The sequence below is a fragment of the Nothoprocta perdicaria genome, unplaced genomic scaffold, assembly GCF_003342845.1.
Source record: "Nothoprocta perdicaria isolate Ctin4 unplaced genomic scaffold, notPer1 scaffold_51, whole genome shotgun sequence".
Lineage (NCBI taxonomy): Eukaryota > Metazoa > Chordata > Aves > Tinamiformes > Tinamidae > Nothoprocta > Nothoprocta perdicaria.
Window position 1 is genome coordinate 2,902,468 of NW_020455766.1, and position 24,583 is coordinate 2,927,050.

The following is a 24,583-nucleotide window of genomic DNA, read 5'->3' on the forward strand; positions in this document are numbered from 1 at the left end:
GGGCCTGGGGCCCGAGGCCGCCGCACGTGCTGGGGCGCCGCGCAGGGCCGCGGGCAGCGGCTCCCGGGGCCTCCCCGGGGCCTTCCCGGCCCCCGGCGGGCCCGCGCGGCGCAGCGGCGGCCGCCTCGGCCAGGCCCCCGCCTGGAAATGCCCGCGGGGGGGTCGCCGGGGCCTGCGTGCCCGGGGGTCCCCTTCCCTTTCCCCGGACCGACCCCTTCCTGAGCCGGGTCGCGCTGGGCTGCGGTGGCACCGTCCGTCCCCTCTGCGCTGGAAATACTGTGACCCAGGGCTCTGCAAACACACCCAGCTGTACAAACGGTTTAATACGCTGAAAATGCCATAACGAGTGTTTGCAAGTGCTGCTAGCGCTGATGACTCGTGCGAGGGAAGAGAAACTTTCTGTTTTTGTCAGTTCAGCAGCTCTAGCTCCATAAACTTTTAAGATGGATGCCTGAGCATGTGGTGGAGCCCATTAGTCTTGGGCTGACCCTTCTTTAACTTGTTTGAAAGGCACTTGAAGCAGGGGGAGGAGGGGCAGGGGAGAAGGCTACAGGATACACGCACTGACTAAAGCCGTGTAGGTGCTTCTGAGTCTTTCTTGCGTCCAAAGTGAAACGTGCGTGTGAAAGGGGGGCTAATCTCTGCCGCCTGTAACGCTCCTTCAAGCCCTGCCCCAGAGCACTGCTGTGCTACAGCAGGTAAGTTCTGAAAAGTGCTGCTTGTTCCCAGAGAGCCGCCCCAAACGTTCCCGATGCTGCAGTTCAGCCTTTTTGTAGGACTKCCCAAAGAGGGGACTTCGTTGGACCACGTCTGGCTGCGTTCAGGTGCTCCCTGTCACCCCACTAGCATGGATGCTGTCAGCTGCCCCACAGTTGGAGCTGGAAGGCGTTCCGTGCCTGGGAATATCCATGCCTGCTTTCCTAATTCATTGCTTTGTCCTCAAAGCGAGGTGAAGCTGTGATGGGTCTGCCAAATACCTTGAGTTGCATTTTTTTTCCAACTTTATTTAGCTTTTTTTTTTCTTTTCCCTCCSTGTTTTTGCAGAGAGTGAGCACCTCTAGTAGCTAGTACTACTAGTATCTACGTTAAGCAATAACACTGTACCGCTGGATATCTAGAAATGGTGTTTGGCCAAGTTACACCTAAGCTAAGTATATTTGGACTCTTGCCGTGTTAATGAAGGCTGTGTTTTTAGAGAGGAGTGTGAGAAATGAGCTTCTGAGCTCCCAATACTGGCATATAGAGAATTCAGTCTATTGAAAATTCCATAACAAGTATTTTGAAGTGCTCAAAGCACTGATGACCCATGTGAGGGAGCAGAATCTTTCTGTTCTKATCAGTTCACCAGTCCAAACTCTGAACTGTAAGAAGGGCAGCCGATTGCGTGGTGGAGCCCCCCTTTTGGAATCACTGGTACCATGGTGGTTTACTGGGACCTTCCTGCACACGCCGCGATAGTGTGAGTGCTTCCCACTTCTCACGTTCGTCGTGTCCCCTTCCACGAGTTGGTGCCTTGTGCAGCAGTGCTGGTCCACCAGGCTTTCAAAACAGCTCCCTCCAGTTTCTTCATATAAGATATGAAGATATCTTCAGATAACCGTTCTGCCACCTTTGACTCCATGGTTTTTTGGTGCTGTAGTGCTTTAAATGCTTCTTATCTGAGCAGCAGGGATGTGTTTCTTCAGTGGAGGTAACTCTCTATTTCAGTGTCTGCCAAACTCAAAAAAAGAACATTTTGGAAGACCCCATGCATGTCCCCTTAACTTTTAGCTTATTTTTAAACCTTTATTACCAGATAAAATACAGTGGCTYTTCTCTGAGAGTTGAAGAACTAAATACTGAAGTTCCCATAAATCTGAAAATTTAGAAGTGACTGATAATTGATGTAATTAAGCTCCCATGTCCTGTCTGTGCAAGTTGATGTTCTCATATTTAAGGTCCTGATCTACAAGGAAGTTTCACATGCCTCTCTATTGCAAGTTTGCAAGAATGCTGTCTATGGACTATCTAAAGAGAGTCAAGAGAGAAGTTTAATTTGTTAGTTCTCAGAACTTTATGAAAAATGCCCCATTAGTAATTCCAGTGAGGACTTGTAAATAAAGAATTAATATGTTTACCAAAAAAAAAGGTCTTTGGATAAACTTTAGCTCTTAGCTTTCTCATTAACTGAAGAAATCTGTGGACGTCCCTGTGATTTTGTTTCTGTGTAATGATACCTTCTGGATTTTATCAAGAGAGGTTAGTTGTAACAAATGAAAATTGAAGGAGAGTTAGTGAATTTTAGGTAAAAGACTGAAAATGCAAAGAAATAAGAGGYAAGTAGTTCATTTGCGTTTTAGCTTTGAAAAGGGGGTGAAGAGTTGGAATGATTGACTAATAAAACTATCTGAGGAGATGGAGAAAGTATCAGAAAAGCTGTACTTGCCACTCCCCTGGCCTGGTTGCTCCTTATCCTTGCACATCAAAGAAATATTTCAGAATGGCTCAGTTGGCATTGGTGCCAAAAACTTAACTAGTTTAATTAATACATGAGTCTTTTACTATACGTTGTCTTAAAACCTGATCGATTTACTTGGTTGTGCTTTGCAACTGCAGTGGTTTCTCAGCACCTTTGTTTTCACTGTATTTTATAAACATTTTTCTTTTCCCAGGAAAGATGAAGTCTAAACAAATACTTGCAAAAAATAGCGTCCTCTGCTTTTTCTAGAGCTTGCTTTTCGTGTAAAAGTAGTTATATGGCATTTCTTTATTTATTGGCTTGAAATGAAACACGTTTTCTTTTGGAAARCTTTTCTGTGTTTTCAGCACACATAGATAGAAGTCCCATTTCTTCAAAGAAGCGATGTTCTATACTGCACTGTTAAAACTTTAAATTTGAGCTTGGTGAAAGCTTGATAAGCATTACATCGGTGAACTTGAGTAAAAATTCCGGAGTGCTATGTCTACTGTACATCAGGCAGCAACACCACATGGAGCTTACATTGAGCTGGTTGCTTGTGCTTTACTTTTCTGTATGAATATTTTGGTTTCTTCTGGTTGTTCATTACAGCCAAAAATCTGCTGTGTACAGGAAGCATAAACTAACTGTGGTGACTTTTTTTAAATCTGGGAGGATGCTTTGGTCATGATAGAAAAATTCATAAAGAAACTTWCTTAAGTCCAATATAAAATCTATTTGGCAGCTTTGGGGATGGGGATGTTGTCTTGTTCTGAAGTGATGCTGTTTGTTTTGTTTTGATTATTTATGTGAGATGAACTGAGTGAGAAAAAATTCAATGATTTCTTAGTTATGATTTGGCCAAGCACCACTTCTGTTCCTTCCTTCCCAGAGATACRCTGTATTTGCACACTTTTGGTTAAGAAAGATGAAGTGAAAACCCTCTATCAGGTGCCCCTCAAATAAAGAGAAAAAGACTTGAGAGTTGCCCRATTGTGAGAGAACCTGTGATATCAACTTCAGGGCCTGGATAAATCCATCAGCTTCAAGTCCTAGGTGCATCCCTGTGTAAAGTGCTTTGGCATTTTCTTTTTTAAGAGGTATTAYGATTATTTAGGTTTTGCAAAAGTGCTGTGAGTAGCTTTTAGGATGTAATAAACTGATCATTTCTGGCAAAACCAACAATCTTTTCCATTTTGGAGCTGAAATATTCTGATCTAGTTAATCCTTACTTCTGTCTCTGGGAAGCTATCTCCTTGAAAGAGATGAGTTTTCCGTTGTGTATGTAGTCACTAGGCTAGCAAAATATTCTCCTTCAGATATTTCCAAGTGACTCRTAACAGCTTCATGACCTTGTATATGGAGGTACAAGAGTACAAGTACCTTCATCATTGCACCGTAACGGAGTTTGCACCTGGTGACAGTGTCTGAAAGTGAGGGAGGAGAAGTTTCTTTTCCTCTACTCTAGTATTTGGAGTATCTGTTGAAACTAACCTTGTTTCTTGTTTTCCTTTTCAATTTTCCAGGATGGCCCACAGAGGAAAAAACGGAAGTCTGAAGTTACAGAAGTGGACAAGCAGTTAGATATCCTAGCTATTGGCACAGCAGTTGGTAGCATTTTGTTGTATAGCACAGTAAAAGGAGAATTACAGAGCAAACTAGTAAGTGATGTATTCTACATTGCATACTGCCAAATAATGATTTCAGCCAGTATGTATTCTATCCGTTGTTCCAGGCYTGTGTAGAAGTAGTGTAAATATTTAGGTGATTGGCAATCGTACTTCTTCTGTTGTTACTGATAAATATATGCTGAGAATGCTTGACTTTGAAATTAGTGTGTAAATTTAACATTATGCATAAATGCATTATTTTACTTTAGAAACAATAGTTTTGATGGAATGCATAATTGGGCAGTTAAGACCTAGTTTAGTGTGTGTATGGTGATAAATGTACATTAAAAAAATCAAAGACTTTTAAAAAGCGTGATACACCCAAGTGACACTAGTTAATTTATATTAACTCTTTATTTTATTGAAAAGCTGTGTTTCTACTTGAGAAGTATGACTGAAGTAAAAGTGTTTCATGTTAAAATTTATGTTTTCATTCAGTTTGTGACAACCCTGGCTGTTCTTTTGTAACAGCAAGGTAACTTTTTTTTTAATGGATAGTAGGAATCAAGATATTATTCCCAGTGGAATAAAAGTGGTCACTTTTAGCCGTCTTTGTTAAAAGAGTACCTTGTTGTGATTTATTTTTGTCTTGCTTAAAGCTGATTTGCAAAGGTGATTTTTTGGGAGGAGTCAGAGTTGGCTGGTGCAGCTTCCAATAAGTTTTATATGCTGCAGAACATACTGTGATAAAAGGCTGTTAGTTATGTGCTGTATATTTCTCTTCAAGTTAGCAGTGATTAGAATTTAGTTTCCCCAAGCTTGTTTAATAGGCTGGTGACTGAAAGACTCAGTAATGAAGGCTTCTGCCTTGGTCCTTAGATCATTAAAGACCCTTTCTTTTTTTTTTTTTTTTCTTTCCCCCTCCCTTTTTTTAGGATGGTGGCCATGACAATAAAGTAAATTGTGTGAGGTGGCATCAAGAAAACCCTTGCTTATATAGCTGTTCAGAGGACAAACACATTGTGGAATGGAACACACAGACCTGCAAAGTAAAGTGGTGAGTGATGCTTGTATTCAGTCAGATTTGTTGGTGCTTTTCTTTTTTTTTTTTTTTTTCACTTTCTTTTTCTTTTTTACTTCTTGAGAGGTTTTGGTGAAGTCCTGTTGGAAACGCCGCACTCACAACGCAGGCTTCATGCTAACAGCTGCTGGCAACTCTCTGATCAGCATTTGAGAACGACTGTTAGCTGTTAAATTTCCAAGAGCTTGCAAGTGGCTTTATTAAGGGATAAAAGAGTGATTTCTAACAATGTGAGTTCTTTCTCTGTGTATGGGAACGATGAGACAAAGTGAAACGGCTAAAAGAAACTTGGGTCCCTCAATGCTAACTTCTAATGGGACATAGTCTTCTAGTCACATCTGGAAAGCTTATCTTTTGGAAAATATCCTTGAAAGTTGAAGGAACAGATACTAGAACATCTTGTCCAACAAAGCTGAGTGCATATAACAGATTTAAGTGCCTTGCTGTGATGATACCCACTTGGTTTCGCTTGCTACTGATGTGCAGTGCGGACATTTCCTCTTGGCTGTCTGAGCAGGCTCGCGCCTTTAAAGTACTATTGGACAAAACGGAGTTTAGTGCAGAATAGCAATGTATTTGGGATAGTTATTTTCTTTATAGTAAGGTAAAACTTTTTGAAACTCAGAAGAAGCTAAAATTTGTACTACAGGTCCTGATGATCTCTGCCTGTGTAGAATGCCTCATATGTGATAGCAAAATGACCCTTCTCTTACGCTTGTTACTTTCTCTGAACATTTTCCGTTCTTGTGTTGTTGCTGGAGCTGGTGCGGGCACTGCCGGCAGCTCTCCATTCACAGCCTCTTCCATTTTCCTTAGAAATGAGGTACATATTTGGAGACCCTGACGTAAAGTAGAAGCAAATGGCCGTAAGATCTCCCTTTAGTTTTCTTTTGGATTGAGCAGTCCTGGCTACCTCATCTCTTCTTCTGTCATGTTCTGTGATTGCTATGTCCTTAAAGAATCCTAACTGGACAGTGATTGAACTTCTTACTGGGGACTAGACCTATTTGAGCTCAGTGATCGAGCCAATTTTCAGTACACCATGGAGACTTATCTGCTTAGTCAATATACCTCTGATTTGACCATGATTGTGCTGTGAGGGACTTTGTTGAAAGCCTTGCTAAGTCAAGCTAAATGACACATGCAGCTCTCCCCTTGTCCACTAAGCCATTTGTCTCGAGAAGGCAGTCAAGTTGATTCTTGGTAAATCTGTGCTGTTTCTTCCAAGTCATTTTTTTCCCCTCCTTCATGGGCCTGGAAATTGCTTTGAGATGGATTTGCTGTATTGTCTTCCCTGTTGCTTCCTGGGTCATCATTCTTGCAGATGTGACATGCATTTATTTTTCAGTTGCCTAGAATCTCTCCAGATCTTCATGGCCATTTCAAGCTGGTAGAGTGGATATCTAGGAGCATTGGCGTCAGCACTTCTGAATGCATCCCACTGAGCATCATGTTGTGTGTGTCAGATTTGCTTTAGAGGTCTCTGACTTGATTGTCCTTTACTGTGAGTAGTTCTGTACTCCCGCAGGCTCAGTTGCGAAGCTCAGGATCACAGGAGGCCTCTTAGCAGCTCTACCATTTGGTGTTTTGTCTGTTTCTTCATTCTGAATGGGTTCCTGGTGTCATTCAGAAACAGTCCAGCAGTTTCAGTAGGTAACAATGTTACTGCTGCTGATGTGCCAGTAAGTGCCCATTTTTTGCCCCCCATATTCCTCTGCTGATTGGAATACCTGCTGAGCTTTGGTTTTCCTTAATCTCCTCTGTATGCCTGGGCAATGTTTTTATATTTTTCCGCATAGTCCATTCTCCCTTTCACCTTCTCTGTACTTTTTTTTTTTTTTCCTATGTGTGTGTTTGAGCTCGGTTAGGAGTTACCTGTTTGACCAAGCAATGTCTGGTGACTTTCTGCACATCTGAATGGACATTTTCTTATGTCAGGAGATCAGCAAACTTTCCTGGGCCCCTTTGTCCTTCAGAGGGGTTTCCGGTTGGATCCTGATGGCGAGTTCCTTGAACAAGTTGTCTGTTCTCCAGGGCTGTAATTCTGCTGTTTACCTTGATTTTTCTCAGAATCTTAAATTCCATTGTCTTGTGCTTKTTACAGCTAAGTTGTCGTCAACTATCATATTGTGACCAGTTCTCCCTTTTTAAGTAGCTGGTTAAGTAAAGCACCTTTCTTAGTCTGGTTGTCAGTCAATTACATTAAGAAATTGTTGTCAGTGTTTGCCATAAGTCTCCAGGGTTGCTGGTGCTCCTGTATGTTGCCCTTTTACCAGATGCTGGGTGCTTAAAGCCAGAGCCTGGAACTGTGAAGCTTTATTTGTTTTTAATTGGGTGATATGTAGCAGACCACCTCACCCTTGCTGGTCTCTTCTKATCCTTATCAAAAAGTGCTCAGCTGTTTTTCTTGCCTGTTTCAAAGCAAAGCTTTGTGTTTGAGCCACCCTTTTGCGTAGAGCAAATCTTGCCTTGCCAGCCTGTCCTTCCTAAAGATGCTTCCTAAAAGTCAGCGTTCCCTTCTTCCAAGCTGTCCTGCTGTTCCTTGTGTGGACCAGGGAGGTGAAAGCACTGAAGTTGCACATAGGCATCTAATTCCTCCTCTTTGCTTCCTGTACTCTGTGTGTTCTTATGTAGGCACTTGAGATAGGCTCCCAACATGCTGATTTATCCTGATAAAGTGAAAATCTTTCCTGTCATGCTTTTTCATGCGTATTTCCATCTGCCCCTACAGAGGGGACTTTGGTTACTGTATTCAGGAAAAACAACAGCAACAAAACTGCTTAATTACTTCTTCACCAGATTAGCAAGCCTATTGGCAAACTTGCTTTTACCTCACTTGGCCCCTATAGAAAAGCCAAAGCCTGTGACACCAGCTACTCAACCCCTGCTGATACACAGAACGCATCTACTCCCACTGAAGTCTTTTTTCATTGAATTGAATTGAACAACACCACCCCTAGAAACTGCGGAAAGGTTGAATATCATCACAACTACTTTGTGACAGTGCTCAGCTTCTACTGAACTACAGCAACTGCTAGGAGTATCCTGGTAAATACTCCTAGACTTGACATGGTAATTGAACATATAAAAGGAAATTATAGTCCCATTTCCTAACTTTGAAGTGGGTGACAAAAATCATTACTAGAATATGTTTAAAAAAAAAAGGTAGACYAGCAATCTAGTATAATGCATTTACCTGAAAACTTTCTCTTTTGATGTATCTAAGGTTACTGAAATTGAAGAGAGTGGAATAATAATTCTCCCAGACTTTAGCTGTGTTGACAAGAGCAGAAGGAAAAAGGCACTCAGCATATTTATGCTTAGCGTACCTCAGATTATCTGTATACTTTTAATACTTWGGAGTACCTGGAAAATGAATCCTTATGTGTCTTATGGGGAACTTGGGATGATTGCCTTTGGGGTAGAGAGGTGGTATTAGATTTCTTTCAATTGGCAAATTCCTAAGCATTTTCCAGCAGAGGTGAGGAATGCTACATAAGGAATTAAAACCACATGACTATAGATTTAACTCTTTCAGTTACTATAGAAACAGTCCATAGAACCACTCTAGGAAACCCGTGGAGCACAAATTGAAATCGCTGTTWGAGGAATGGGCTTTTGGGGAAAAGGGAGTTACTCCATAGCAGGAGGCAAGATGAGATGTTGGAGAGAGGTCATCTAGAAATGGGGAAGGAAACTTAGCTAAGCATTGTTTATTGCTCCTAGGTATTTCTAAAACATGCTGGTTTTCTGCAGACTTGGACCTATGAAAGCATGATGCATTTAACTTTGAGCCAGGGCCTGATCTGAATGCCTCTTTAAGCACATCAGTTGCTAAATGTAACTGATGTAAAAAGTAATAGCTGTGGGTGTGAGGATGGACCCTGTATTTCTGTTGACTGCTGTTTCAATAACTCCTTGGTAGGGTACGTGCCATGATGATTTTATTCTAATAAAGTTCAGAAAAAGAAAAGCAGCCGATTTCTGCAGCTCTCCTTGTTAGGAATTGAAATACGTGTTGGTTGTTCTTTGAACCACATTTGTTCTTTCAACTCAGATGCTCCCCCTGTCCCCACCCTGTCTCATCTTTATGAGTTGATTTTCTTTCTTTGTTAACCTTTTCTACATCTCAAATACTCTGTGAGCACTCAGCTGCATTATGCTGCTGCTTGCTTCATGATGCCCTCTTTCAAATTTGTTTTTCTGTAAAATTATATCAAGAATATGCTAAGCAAAAATTAAAATGTTTGCTGTGACTTGCAGATTTAGATTAAGAATAGTCTAATCTAGACTAACTTTTTAAATACATTTGCAGCTAGACATTATGTTCACYTTGTTAAACCTTGTCCCTTGCTAAAGTGAGCTAAGTTTGAAGTTCCCTTAATCGTGTCTTCTTTGGGAGAGAATACAAAATCCTGTATTTTGTGCGAAGTATGATGTTGTTTGTGAAGTTTGTAGGCAGTAAAACTTGCAACTTCTATGAATCAATGGTGAAAAAATAGTGAGACAATAACAAGTTCTGTTTTAGAAGAAAGAAGAGAGGTGTTGCCCAAGCATGCACAAGTTGTATGAAAATGTTTTAGAGCAGCTGTTTGCAGTCACATTGGGGTGAGTTGCAGAGTACTTCTAAGAAAGGATTTGTGTTAAGCTTTCCTTGCAATTTAGTCCTGTGAAAATCATGCAGTACYTTTTTAAGCAGATAGAAGGATTTCATTACAGATTTTTTTTTTTTTKAATTAATGCTCTGAACCACGGGCTTCATAGACTGTTGGTGAGGCTAAGTTTATTATTGTAAGTGTCAATGACAGGCTTTGAAGCAAAACTAGGATTTTAGTATTCAGAGGCATCCCTTCTAGATAAGTTGGTATATACTTTCTGAATTGGTATGTAAAGAGATGTCCTGRAGTGGTGCGGCTCAGGTTGCTGTATTTTGGGTAACAGAGAAGTTAGGGGAGAGGTTTGTATTAGAATCTTTTACAGAGATCAAAGAGGACACAAATGTTAAAGAAATGTGAACAATGGTTCAGAATTAAACTTCTCTGGTTTTGCTGAGGTGCTGTATTATTGTGTGTAAATTTGAGGGAGAAGAGCAGAAACAGAATAGGTTTGGTCTCATTTTCAACTTTTTAGATTTTTTAAAATAAATTTTTCTTTAAGATTTTTAGCATGGCTAACATTTTTTTAAATTAAAAAAAATACTAATTAATATTTTATTTTTTCTTTTTGTGCAAAAAAATCCTTCATCCTAATTCTAGCAAGTGGAAAGCAGACAACAGCAGCGTCAGCTCACTATGCATCAGTCCAGACGGGAAGATGCTGCTTTCAGCTGGTAGAACTATAAAACTGTGGGACCTGGAGACCAAAGAAGTCTACAGAGTAAGTAACTGTTGCACTAGATGTCACCAACGAAGATAGCTATGTGTTACATTATGTGTCTAGTAGTTGCTTATAGGACATCTGATTCTTTTTTGGATATGGAGAGACAGTTGATAGCTTTGGGACTGCTGGAAGCTGTTGCTGTGATGATACCTTCAAATGTGGTTTCAACTTGCTGACAGTTGAATGAGGAYGTTAAATTCCTTGGCTGTGTCTGAGCACACTACCAGCACTCTTTCTCAAACCTGTAGATTGAAGTTAGTTGTTTTTTTCTTTTGTTTTGTCTTTTTTTTTTTTCCTCCCGATCCGTTTGTCCATCTGTCTTTCCTCCACCTTTCTGATGCTCTGCTAGCAGAGGATCACAGGTCACCACAGTATTAGCTTGCTGTTGGCGGAGGTTTGTGTGTCTGAGCACACTGAGCTTTGTGATGTCTCTTCAAATTGATTGCAGTTGTTTGCTAAACTTCACATAAGTTGTGTCCTCCTTAGTTTTACTGTTTGGAAAACATAGGAGCAAAATCCTTGTTCCCTGGGTAGGGCTTGCACATGAGCCAGTTACCACGTTGTGACTGTTCTGTAAATCCTGCTGGTAGATAGGAGGTAACTGGGCTTTGGACCTCTCCTGGGGCTTGCTGTGGAGTAGGCAAGTTGTTACTTCAGGATCCAAATTGTTCTCTTGTTGCCATGTAGCAACTAGCGTGTAGGCTGCGTCCTGTGATGGCCAAACACGTGATTTGCAAAAGTAAAGTTGAAGACATGACTTTTTGGGGTCTAGARTAGATGTAGAGTTTGAGCAGTCATAGTAAGTCAGCAGACCTATTTGCTCATCGTAAGAACTGAAAATGAAACTGTGAATCTAGTTTCATTCATCTAGTAGAAGATGAAGCAAATTGGGAAGTATTTTTGACAGTAACAGCAATACAAGCAGATGCAGTTTTATTTTCACGGGCTTAGTCCCATTAATTTTGATTGTATTCTTTGTTTAACTTTTAAAATTCTGGTAATTATATAGAGGTTTAGAAAACCTTATCTGGAAATGCAGAAATGCAAAGAAAGTGGACTGGATGAACGTTTTACAAAAAATCTGAAACATCCGTGTCAACTTAATGTAATTCTTGGATCATCCCTGATATTCTTTCTTAACTGATATTTTAATCTTTACCATATGACTCTTTGTGGCAACGTTTGAATTTTCTTTTTTTCCTGATAGCATTTCACAGGCCATGCTACATCAGTTTCATCATTAACGTTTACCACAGTGAAGCCTATGAATGAAAATACGCCCTTTGATGGAATTACAGGACTTTATTTCTTGTCTGGAGCTGTACATGACCGGTTACTGAGTGTATGGTACGTAAACTTCCTGGCTTTGTTTATAGTCAATACTGAGGCTGGACTGTAACATGTATGTTCTGAATTCTGTGATTAAGCAGAAAGAGCACTCTGGAGACATGCAGTGATGACCTCTTTAAATTGTGGTTTCAACGTACTGATTGCTGAGTGAAGACATGAATTTCCTTGGCTGTGTCTGAGCATGGTTCCAGTAGTGACTGCTGAAATCACTAATGTGTGCTCAGAACTTACTATGCAATAGGCTTGCTTGTTCTTTGAACTTTTTGAAGGATTTAGGCTAAWTTTTCTTCTTGTTTAACCTCACATGGAGTTACCTTGCGTTTAGAATTAGAACAGTCCTTAAGTCCTTAAAGCTGAGACCTCAGCTTAGAGCACAGGCCTCATCCTCAGCTTTGMATGASGTAAATACTACCTCAGTCATTGCTTATACCCTTTATATACTGTGCTGCCTCACAGATTCAGAGGGTGCTGTTTGTGCTCTGGTAAATAATGATGTGTGCTGTTTGTGTCTGCAGGCAAATCAGATCAGATAGGAAAGAGAAGAATGCCGTGATGTCTTTCACAGTAACAGATGAACCAACGTTTATTGACCTGACTGTGTCAGAAGTCAAAGAAGAGGTAGGAGGAGTAGTTTGTAACTAAGTATGTTCAACAATATTGAGTTGTCATCAWCAGTTTCCTTTTATTGGGGGAGAAGAAAGCAGTTTGGTTTGTAGTGTTGATTTATGTTAGGCAGAAATGAGATTTGAATGCCCGCCAGTTCAGGGGTTTTACACATATTTGTTACATTTGCATTTATAAGTGATAGTTTGAAAGACTCATTTTGCACTTGGTAATTTTGCTTGTGATGGTGAAGATGTTAGTTGCTTCCTGTTCGGGACAAGTTAGTAATCGGAATTATTTGTTAGATCTTGGCATTAAAAGTCACAGAATTYTATTTTTTCTGAAATAGAATTACAGTTCCACTTTTTCTCATGTAGCATGACTTTAGCAGTGTAACTGCATTTTGAGTTAAGTAGTCTCTACTGAGCTGTAAAGAAATAAGAATTCCCCAAATCTCCCACTTTCATCAAGTAATACTTCCAATTTTCAGTTGAAGTAGAAGTGTTTAGTCATCTTAAGAAAAAATGTACATATGAAACTTGTTCATAAACTGTGTTAGCCTTTAAAGCTTCCCCTGGTGCCTCTAGATTCTTTAAATAAAAGCATAGTTTGAAATGCTGTCTTTATAAATGTTTCTGGTTCTGCTTGTTACTGCATATATTGGAGACAGAGTATTCTGTGAAGTACGCCTTTCATTTAATTGATAAGAGGAGTTGTCTCAGTTTCTGTAAGCATATTTACAGCCTCAGCCCATTTGTTTGCACCTCTGCCTCTAAACATGTTGGGAGATGTATTTTAGAAACATTACTGCCTGTGCACACATCTCTGGTAGCTTTCAAACTGTGGACATGTTCAAAATTAGAAYATACAATAAAAATATAGTTATATGAATTGTCTTTTTATCTACTAATAATTATCCTCAACGTACCTGAGGTGTTACTATCTTTAGCCTTCCTTACAGWCTTAGTTATAACTGTAGTATGCTTAGCTACAAGAAGAAAATATGATAAGCATACAAACAAATCTTAATGTCCTGCAGAGAGGAGGGTTGTCCTTTGGTCTAATTAAAAATTTTTATTCTCGCTTCTTTCAGCCTGTGAAGTTAGCAGTTGTGTGCAGAGACGGACAGTTGCATTTATTTGAACATATTTTAAATGGGTAAGTTAATATCATCCAGAGAGTGTATTTGGGAAGGGTTTGTGATTATTGTAAGGCATTGCTGCAATATTTAAGCTCCTGCATCTGTGCAAAACTCAAGTTTCRTTCTAACTGGTCCTGTCTTTAAGTTACATGACTCGTTTTGGGGGAAATAGGAGTTCTTTGAGTATGTGGTGCACGGAAGGAATAGCAAAGGAATAGCTAACATGCAGAAGGAGAAATTGTGTTTCAGGCTCTGCTGTGCTTTGCTAATAACTGTTGTTTTAGCCAAGGTTTTTTGTCTCCATATATCTCCAAACCATCTGTAAAAGACCTAAACTGTGGCTAAGTTTGCGCAGAAATTGCTAATGAAAAGTGTTTACCTGTACATGATACTGAAACCTCTGAAGTAAGCATGTTGAATGTTTTTATTTCTTTCTTTTTTTTCTCTCCATACTCAGTTACTGCAAAAAACCCTTAACATCAAACTGTACTATCCAGATAGCAACGCCTGGAAACAACGAGGACTCCACGCCAAAACCAGTCCCTATTCTAGCAGCTGCATTTTCTACAGACAAGCAGTCTCTGCTGCTTGTGTATGGCAACACCTTACAGCCCATCATAGAGAGAGTGGTAAGTGCCACTACCAGAGTTTTTGCAGTTTTTGTAATATGGACTCCATACTGCTCTGAGTGGGAAGGGACAAGGAGCATTTGCCCCCAAACTCTTTTGAGGGTGGATTTTTTTTTTCTTTTTTACTTTGCATTTTATTTTTGCATTTAAACTTGGCAGTATTGCTGACTGAATCCTGCCATTTTCATTAGTTACCAAATAGGCTATTGCAAAGGCTTCTTGAAACTCATTTTAGTACAGGTTCAGTTTACCTTTGTGAGCTTCTTTGCAGAACAGAGATGTGGTAACAAAAGGCAGCTGTGCAAAGCAGCTGGAGTGTAAAAAAAATTACTTTCCACTATATTTCTGGAGTTTTTTCTCATTTTTCAGTAACTTAATGAGTCACAGAGATGAACTTCAAATGTTAACTGTTATTATTTCTTTCCATCCTAGTCTCTGAACACCACTGAATCCCACGTATGTTTGATAAGGGATGTCCATAAAGTGTTGGCACTTAAAACAGATGTGGCAGTAACAAAGGTGAGCTGCGTGTGAGATAYGGTCCCATTGCTGCTCTTGTTTTACTTTGGAAATGCAAGAAAACACTAGTTTCTCCAAAGATGAGGCTGGCTTTCTGGATGGATGAATTCAGGGCTGCAGCAGTGCAGTATGAGCAGGTGTCTGTAGCAGAGAGGCAGGTGTGTGTGAGGTGTGCATCGTGGTTTTGGTGTGTCATAGCGTGCTCTGATGCATGGCTGCATGCTCATAGCAAGTCCTCTTCTCAGCAGACATGCTTAGATAGAGAGGTTTCCCTCTATTTCTTGCTCTCTGTACTGCTCTAGATGAGTTTTTCCTCTAGAGTTTAGGTACAACCTGTTTGACCTTAACGGTTTGGGGTGAGGTTTGGGTGCCTTGGTTTTCTAATCTAAATAAAATGAAATAGAACCGTAAAGATGATGTCATTTTGGCCCTGCCTTGAGTTGGCATTCGCATGTTCCTACTCACAGGGATATGGCACCGGGGAATGGGAGCTTGAAGCTTAAATGGCATCAGTGTCCACTGAGGCCACTGGCCACCATTTTCCCTCATGCAGGGTCCCCCAGGGTTAAGAGGTAGGTCATGAAGTTCTTTATCAATAGGTATATGTGTTCATGGGCATTGCTTTTGCACGTCCACATTTTCCTGTCCTTCTCCTGTTTCACTGATGATGGAGTTGCTAGTAAGGACCAAAGTGTTCCTTGGATGGGTCCACGGGGCTGGAAAGGGGGAGCACAGGCAGTGCTCACTGTTCTGAGCTGTTCGATGAGCTATGGCCCTCAGCCAGGTGGAGCTTTGCAGTAAACTCCTTTCTGTGGAGCCAGCTGGTAACAGAGCTGAAATGCTTTGGAAGGTGTAGAAATGCCTTGGCATGCTGTGATGACCTCCAACTTGGTTTCGCTTTTTTTCTGAATACCAGTGAAGACACATTTCTCTTGGCTGTCTGAGCATGCATTGTGAAGAGAAAGATAGCAGTGGTATGTTAACTACGTAGATAGTATTTTAATGTCATTGCAGTCTGCGGKAAAGTTCTTGGATTAGGGAATCAAATTTTTATTTATAAAATCCTAATGTTTTACCCAAAGCACCTGGATATTGATATGCTCACTGTAGTAGTTAATAAGCACCCAGCTGGACTCAAAGTTCAATGAGATGGTAAGTATGTCAATAAATGGCCTTCACAGAAGTCTTCTGGAAGAAGCCTAGTTCCTGAGTACTCCAAGTTGTTAAACATACTACCGTTAAACTAAATCTMCTTTATGTTATTGCAAATGGATGCCATTTTAGGGATTTTACCACACTTGATATAATTTCAGGTTGCTATGCTTCGTGTCATGGTTATAGTTTGGGTCAGACTGCTGAGTTTTGCCTCTGAGCCCCCTCCAGAAGAAAATCAGTGTGATTGAAGTAGACACTGTCTATCTCTTCCTGCTRCGTTTTTTTCAGCTATTCATAAGCAGTTTTTGCCTTTCAGTGGAAGGGGAATTAATGTCCATGTCACTCATGGACTTGACGGTTAGTGTGTGTGGTGTCTGTTCCTAGTAGTGACCCACATGTCCAGTGTTGGAAACGAGCACTATTCAGTGAGGGCTCTGAAACAAGCTTGAAAATGAAATGATTCAAAGTGATTCCATAGGCTCTATGCTGCTTTAGTTCAGTTATGAAAACTAGTGACTATTGCTTGAAGTTATTCATGCTTCTTGAAAATACAGGATTTTTTAATGTATACTTCAAAAAAATCTGTCTTTTTACTTGTATGTGGATCTCAGAATAAAATTATTACTTTAAGTTCAAAGAAAGGCCAAGATAGCATCCATTCAYGCTTATGTGGTCATCTCCTTCTTTCTGCTAGATCAAGACGCCCGTTGTGAACTCGGACACCAAAGTTCTAGTGCCTGGAATCCCAGGACATAGTGCGTCTGTCAAAACGCCTCTCTCGGGAAAGGAGAAAAATAAAAGCAAAAGGAAACCAGGAGACACAGAGGTRAAGTGCTTTAAATACAGCAGTAACGGCAAAATCACAATCCTGTTGTAATTGCACTTAGTTTAGATAAATTCTAATCATCTTTGTTTGCTGTGAAGGCAAAATTAATATTGACATCTCTTTGTATGAACGAGACTTCCCTGTAGTCAAAATCTTTTCTCTCCTGCAAGCCCTGTACACGTTGTCCGTAGTTTTGCCATGCTGCTGAACAACTGAAACAACAATGAAACAACACTGTCCTTTTTTGTTGTCTGCAGGAAAGCATTGAAGACCGCCTAGGGGCACTGGATATTGATGTGAGCAAAGTAAAAACTCCAGGTGGCCTTCCACAAACTGATAGCTTCGCAGTACTTTTGGTGCAGGGTTTGGAAAGCAACGATTCAGACATCTTAAATGTAAGTGTTATATTTATATGATGCTTAATCTGTTTGCCAAGACTTTCAGGGAGCCTTCCTGAAAATTGCAGACCTTTAACCATCAATATTCTGTTGTTTCTCCCTGCTGCTTTTTGCCAGTCTGCTCCTTGAAGCACTGATTTATAAATGACAGTAGTGGTATGACTTTTTTTTTCCCCTTTTATCTATCTTGCTTTCAAAGCAAGTCCAAGCTTTCAAAGTATCTGTTTCTGATGAACTAGCATCACAGTTCGCTGTAGTGCAACTGATTTTACTAATGCAATGGTCTTCTCATTAGTCTGAGCAAGAGCATAATTTGTGCTTAGACCTGACTTAGAGTCATCAAGTAGATACTGTTTGAAAAAATGTATTGATGGCCAGAGCTACACTCAATAAACTCACTCGCTGCACTTGGACTAGTGGGAATAAATCTTCTAGAAATTTGATTCTGAAATTACTTGCTGCAAGTACTGGTCAAAGGTATTTATTTACAGAAATTAAGCCTAGAAAATGGCAAGAGAAATTTTCCTTAATTTGTCTTTCTTGCTTTTTGTTTTTGTGAAGCAGGGTGGTTATACCAGGGTAGTGGTAGGTTGTTTAAAATGGCTTAAGTCAATCAAATGGTTTATTTTCTTAGTTGGAGTTGACTAGAAAAAAAATTGTCCTTTTCATTGTAAATCTTAATATATTTACCTTCATTTGAATGTAGAGAAGAAGAAGAAGATATAAATCCAGGTATTCTTGTTCTTGCTCAAACGCATTTTGAAGCTGAATGATTCTCAGGTTATATTTTTCTTTTTTAACAGAAAGTGCTTACCACAAGAAAGGAAACTTTAATAAAGAACACTGTAGCCAGAATGCCTATACATGCTGTCATTCCACTGCTGCATGAGGTAGGAGCAACTGCATTTTTGTACTGTCAGACAAATCATATTTGGCTTTTGTTCAAGTTGGGGGAATTCCGTGATATATCTTTGGATTATTAGCAATAAAATTGGATGATAGTTGTACAATTGAGAAATAATTTTTAATTTATCCCTGATACTCTCATCTTATCTGGCTAAAGCTTGACCAAAGGAAAAGGTGCCCYTGTGAGTTAGGAAGAACATCAGGTGTTGCAGGACCTTAAAAATTTGGAAAAAGAGGAGAAAAAGTTCTTCAGTCCATGGCAAATTATTACAGTTGCATCTTTTTAAAAAGTATTTGAGTAATTAAAATTATCAATAAGGAGTGCCAGCCTGAGCAAGGTAAATGAGCATTAAGTTCATAAATATGCAAGAGACTTGCATAAGAGAAGAATAGGATTCACATTTAGAGAGAAATGAGTTTATATAGCATTTGGAAATTCAGGAGCAATTTCCATGGAGTGTCTTCCTTTCAAAGGTATCTCAGAAGCACAGCTGCTTTGGGGATGTTTGGGTTCTTCAACTTCATTTGAGGAATCATTTTAAATGGGATTTAGCTTTTAAGCTGCTTATTCAGTGAAATAATAAAATCTGTGTTTGAACTGAAACATTGTAATGCTTAGCCTTTATTTATTTATTTAAAGTACTGTATTTAAACTGAAAGTCTTATTAGTTGCTCTTGCATGAATCAYGCTCCTTAAGATAAACTAATGGTCAAATTTTTCCCTGCATTTTAATGTGCTGGTTATTTCACTCCTGACAGTCATCTTTACTGAAATGTGTATATTGCACCTTTCTGAATGCTGGACTGGCATTGAGCATTAGTGCTGCTCAGACTGACATTAACGGAGTACAGCATTTCTCTTGTAGGACTTGTGTGAAGAAGTCTTGAGTTCAGTGTAATCTTGGTGATAGATCAAGATGTAACTGCCCTTTGCCAGAACTTGCAGTTTGTTCTGTAAAATAGGCTTTACCTGATAATAACTTCACTCATCGACCCATCAGCTTTGTAGTGACTACTCCGCTAGGCAGATATATAGAAAAACATATTAAAAAAACCCACAAACTTGAGCTCCAGTTTTATTGTAATAATRAGACCAAGCTTCTGCAGGTCATCAGCCTGCATATAAGAAGGTGTAGCCAATAATATAATATTCTGGAGTCTGTTAATATTCTGGAGTGGTTAATTCTAGCAAACTTCAAATGTATGGAGACTTTTCTGCTCCAGTATTGGTACTGTTGCATGGATGTAATATTGGATTGTAAAGTCATTGCATTCTTTTTTTTTTTTTTTTTTTTTTTGGTCCCTTTAGCTTACAAAGAGATTGCAAGGCAACCCGTACAGGTAGGTGTTAAGTTCATCATGACTTAATTTATTTGAAGATGTTTTTGTGTGGCAGTTGTGGTCCCTTCCTCTAGCTGTTGGTCGATTTCTGTAATAACTGTAATTAAACTGTAGCATCATGAAGTAAAAAAGTCTGACCTGATTGCAACCRCTTGTATAAAGATATATAAAGATCTTATATAAAGACAGTGTTTGTCAAACTGAATGAAGTGAAATTATAAAGGGAAAAGGATGTTTGAAATAGGCATATACCCCTGAGAACGCACCTGCAGTCCTGGCATGTGGACAGTTCAGAACTGATGAGCATGTAAAATAAAACGATTATCACATGTATAGCTTGTTCACATTACTYATCAGCCAGGTGTCTTTAGACACCCCCTGGTGTTTTGTCTAGAAACAAACAAAATTCCCTTACTCCTTTTAGTTATTGCTACCRGGATTGCTTTGATGAGGCTAGGAAAGATGATCTTCCCTGTTCTTAATTGGTAAAGGAGATTTCCCTCATTGTAGGTGGAAAAGAATATCATGCTTTGATCTTTCATTCATCTGCATCTTCTGTGAAAGACTTTGGAAGCACAGAACACTGAGCATGCCTGATTTTACTTCTTTACTTAAATGTCTTGTCTTTTCCTAAAAATAACTTACGTAGGTATCTCATCTGTTTAACCAAACCCTTATATTTCCATCTGTGTTTATCTCTGTGTGTAATGAAAGGGAAGCACTCTTACTAGAACTACTTTAGCATCTAGAAAATTAAGTGGGTGTTTGTCAACCAGCATGTCTTGGATTTGATTTTTCTTTTCCAGTGCCTCACAAATGGTCCGATGGCTGAAGTGTGTTTTTACTCTACATGCATCCTACCTTTCCACAGTAAGTACCATGCCAAAGATTAGCAGGTGTAAACAAAACTAGATTTAAACATCTAAGTATATCTGTAGTCTTTCTCCAGCAATCTGTCTCCTGCTATCCACATACAGCAGTGCTGATGTAATTTATATTAGCCATCAGCTTCAAATCATTCCTTCCTTAACAAGTAATGGATAAGCTTAGGCTTGCTCAGTTGAAAAGTAGCCTTTGGGTATAGCTAGTTCTTCCTGTTCTTGGGGATCCTGTTCTTGGAGATTTGATCAAAACTCCTGTGTGTTGCTGCTCCTACATTCACGAGTGGCATRTACTCAGTTCCCATTTCGATAGTTTTATGTTTGCGCCTGCCTGTATTAGTGACAGAGGAAAAGAAAAACAGTAGAGCTGTCATGTTTTGAAAACAAAACTTAAATCAAAATTAATTGATTAAGGTGAAGGTGATGTTGGTGATGAACCCTTTGCTCCCCTTTCTTGCTAGAATAATATGAGCAAGCATTGTTTGGCCAAAACTTAAAACTCTGATGTGAAAATATAAAAAATATAATATTTGGATATTGACTAACAGCTTCATATTTCTTCATCCTTCCTTTCTCCCAAGTTGCCAGACCTTATTCCCCAGCTGGGAACATTATACCAATTAATGGAGAGCAGAGTAAAAACTTTGCAAAAGCTTTCTCGTCTGCATGGAAGACTCTTCCTTCTCGTCACCCAGGTAAGTTCCAGCTAAGTGACATGCGACGTGCAGAAGAAATGGTCTGTGCAGAGTTAGCCCTCGATTGTGGTGGCTTTTAATGGCACCTGTTATCAGGAACTTAGGGCAACTGCTATACAGACTTACTACTAATGGTGAAAGCAGTACAACATGGATTAACTATATAATTATTACTGATAGTATTTTTCTGTGTGTATATTTTTTTCCCCTAAACACTCTTGCTCACGGAGACTGCATATTTTTTCCCGCCCACTGTGTCTGCTAACACTTAACTTTTTAAAAAGGAGGAATATACCTAAGAGTTACAGAGCCACTTCCAAGCAAATGTCTCTTAAGTCTTTATGTCCTTCTTACATACTGGGCTGTTAAACTCCAATTATGAATGAGTGAATCTATGTAAAGCTCGATGTGAACTTCATTTATATTGTTTTGAATTTTGTTGACTTTTAAGGTTGCAATATGTGATTGCATCTAAAGCTAATGTGCAAATTCCATTCAGGTTGCAGCATCGGAAGCAGTTCAGGATGTTACTGAAGTTAATCAGACTGCAAAGCTGGTATATGAGGATGGTGAGTGTTGTACATCCTAGCTGTAGCTCTTGAATTTACCCAACAGCTGATATTTGATGACTGTTGATGTTCTAGTGTTTATCTAGTAGTAGGCAATCTATGGTAAAGAGTTTTTGTTGGAAATTCATGGCAAGAAAGTGGTAAATGATGGGGATATTTTACAGTTGATGGTTCCTTTCTCTCTTTTCCTGTCACTCACTTCCATTCCTGTTGTACAAATCAAGGTATCAGTTAGTTGGAAATCTAGTCTTAACTGGCAAAAATCTGGGTTTTTTTGTAGCTCAAATTTCTAGTACTAACTGCTGTTTTATTAAGGTAGATTACAGAGCTTTTATGTTTGAGTAAGCAGCTCTTCCAGGTATTAGTATGCGTGTATGTGCGTGCAGGTACCCATCCAATTTGGACATTTTGTCTTCTGCAACTTCACACAGAAGTGGCTAAAACCTTATTCATTTTGATCAATATAGTCTTCAGGTGACATTGGTTTTGGAGTTGAAATAGCACAATTGGAGGAGGTGTAGCAACATATGGGACTGGGCTCTGTTTGAACAAAGACATTTTAAAGTCTGTCTGCTCCCCAGGCTAAAGAATTGTTTTCTTTTTGTAGAATCCTCAGAGGAAGGGTCTGATGATGAGATGATTGCGGATAAAGATTCAGATGTAAGTGGAGTTGGAGTAGATTTTCTCTCCTTTTGTAACAATCCTTGTACTAGTGTCAAGAATTCAAACATTGCTGTTTATTTTTCTCTAGGAAAACTGGGATGAAGATGATGAAAAAGAGGAGCAATCAGATGAACATGACATGGTTGTTGAAAAGGAAATCAATGGTGATTCTGACTTGGAACCGGAAAATGAAAGTGAAGAAGAATAACAGAAAAAAAAAAGAAAAAAAAAAGAGAAAAAAAAAGAATAACAGTTTAAAGAAGCGGGCCACCAGAACTCTAATTCTGGATCATCTTGTTGAAAGATGCATAGTTGCATATAGGGAGTGCAGACTCATGCACAGCCTATGTGCAGAGGCACATGTGGGGCACTGTGCGTTTCTGAATCCAGAATGTTTAACCACGCCAGCCTTCTCTCGCCCTATTTCCCTGCGCTTACTATAGAAACATTTCTCCACCTCATGGTCAGATTATGCCTGTCATGTGGACATGCATTTGTATCTCAAGTGAAATAAATCTGCCACCGCTCTTCGTGTGGTAAACTTGGTTCAGCTTTACATTGAATTTGTTTCAGATGTTCAAGGATCAAAGACAACTGGTCTATACTTCTTTTYGTGCTTCAGTTAGCAATAGCAAGTGGGCATCCTGCTGCATTTTTTCAAAAAAAAAAAAGTATTTTTGTAATATTTAAATTCTCTACTGAATTTCTTTTTCTTCTCCCCCATCCTGCATCGGTTCAGCCATGCCATGGCAATATGTAAATGCCAGCCTGGCTTAAAAATGGCTTTTTCTTTTTTAAAAAAATTTGAACTTAAGACTTTTATATGTGTAAATCAATGACTTTTCTTGTGCTTCAAAAGGACATTAGAACTATCACTGGTTCCTAATTTTGTTTTAATTGAGGTTGTATATAAGTTTAATGCTAACCCAGAGAATAGACTGTTGAACTGGGTGGGAAAAGGGAGTAAAAAGGCAGGGAAATGAGAAGGCGAATGCTTGTGAATATATAGCGCACAGCTGTACGTTTATTACGGATTTTTAATCTCTCAGTGGCAGAGCAAGGATAGCTATTTGCTCAGCTAATGGAAGCTGAAGTGGTATAAACACATTTTTAAGAGCAAAATACGGTAAAGGTTTGAGCCATTCACCAGTATAATGTACAATATATTTGTCTATAAATGGAGCTGTTGCAACTAGATACCGCCCTCTTTGTAAAGTGAATAAATATACATCTCCTTTACCAAATACCTGTACTGTGGTGTTTGTTGAGAGAGACCACAGGTGGCTGCTAAGGATGAAATGTACCAGCCAGGGTAAGAGAAATCCAATCTGAAAGGTTACTGTGTTGTGAAAAACAGCCATTATTGGATTTCTGGCTCCTGATGTTCCCGGTTGTATGTGCAAGTTTGTTCACAGCAGTGGGGTTGAAATGTTATCTGGATTTGTGTTGCTGTCAGACTGAAGAGATGTGTTTTGCCTTCAGAGATTAAGGTAAGGGAGGCTGCATTTGAGGCTTCCAGTCTTTGGGGTGTTTTAATTCCCGGGGAATTGGTGTCTTTAGTTCGTAAAGGTGGGCTGGTATGTGAACACTGAGAAAGTAAATGCAAACACTTGTGTATTGTTTGTACTCATGCAATTTGCCCAGTTTAGCTTAACCAATACGTTCTTAAACAGTACTGATATTTCCTATGTGCAGCGTGGATTTTGGGGAGTTCCCATTTGTGAATTGGGTGGAGGTTGTGTGACTGCAGCTGAAGGGCGCGCAGGCAGCTGGGAGCAGGGGGTGCCGCTTCAGGCCTCCACGCTGGTGTGACAGCAGCCGGGGTGCTGTGTCCCCTGAGGCCTTKGTAGTGTCCTTAAGCAGCTGTCCTGGGTGAAGCTGTTTGGAAATGGCAACTGCGAGCAGCGTTCTTCAAAAAATTACCTAACCATAAAGCTAGGAGTTTATAACTGGCAGTTTTGTGCACTTTCTAATCCTTCAACTCTCTAAAAAGCCTAAGTCTTGGCCAGCTGGTGATGTTTTTTATCTTTCAAAAACTAATCTGGAGAAGGCGAACTGGAAGAGGGTAGTGGGACCTTACTAGCAAGTAATGGCTTTCGTTGCTAATCCTGCTGCTTTTAGCACAATCCAGGGAGTGAAGAAGATAGATCATAACTGCTCCTGGGTGCTTGAATTTGGTTGTATAAAGTATCCAAGCTTACAGAGGAGGCCTTGTTGCTTGAACAATCCATGAGCCCGTGAAGTGGAAACTCCTGAGGTGTGTTTGTGTGTTTTTGTTAGTCTAAATAGTAGTATGCCCCGGTTATAGGTAGCCAGGAGATGTTTATTCAGGTGCAGCTGCACACCTTGAGGGGTTTTGTTTGATGCTGCTTATGTGGCAACTGTAATTCTGGTTTTGAA

The 24,583-nt window shown here is 39.7% G+C and overlaps 1 protein-coding gene and 4 non-coding genes across 5 annotated transcripts; all 5 read left to right on the forward strand.

The window, feature by feature from the left end:
* Positions 1-3,954: 3,954 nt before the first annotated feature.
* Positions 3,955-23,258, forward strand: WDR43 (WD repeat domain 43; the record flags this gene model as incomplete). Its single annotated transcript, XM_026048102.1, has 17 exons — positions 3,955-4,098; positions 4,983-5,104; positions 10,384-10,504; positions 11,715-11,854; positions 12,373-12,475; positions 13,554-13,618; positions 14,059-14,230; positions 14,663-14,749; positions 16,599-16,730; positions 16,988-17,125; positions 17,932-18,018; positions 19,344-19,375; positions 20,182-20,245; positions 20,838-20,951; positions 21,451-21,520; positions 22,128-22,180; positions 22,272-23,258. Coding segments are annotated over 17 exons (1,764 nt in total), but the record flags the coding sequence as incomplete, so codon positions are not given.
* LOC112954864 lies at positions 5,569-5,645 on the forward strand. Its single transcript, XR_003250798.1, has one exon. It is a non-coding gene; the product is annotated as a small nucleolar RNA SNORD53/SNORD92 (small nucleolar RNA).
* Positions 10,643-10,726, forward strand: LOC112954865. The gene has a single exon (XR_003250799.1). It is a non-coding gene; the product is annotated as a small nucleolar RNA SNORD53/SNORD92 (small nucleolar RNA).
* LOC112954866 lies at positions 11,956-12,040 on the forward strand. The gene has a single exon (XR_003250800.1). It is a non-coding gene; the product is annotated as a small nucleolar RNA SNORD53/SNORD92 (small nucleolar RNA).
* Positions 15,618-15,697, forward strand: LOC112954863. Its single transcript, XR_003250797.1, has one exon. It is a non-coding gene; the product is annotated as a small nucleolar RNA SNORD53/SNORD92 (small nucleolar RNA).
* Positions 23,259-24,583: the final 1,325 nt, after the last annotated feature.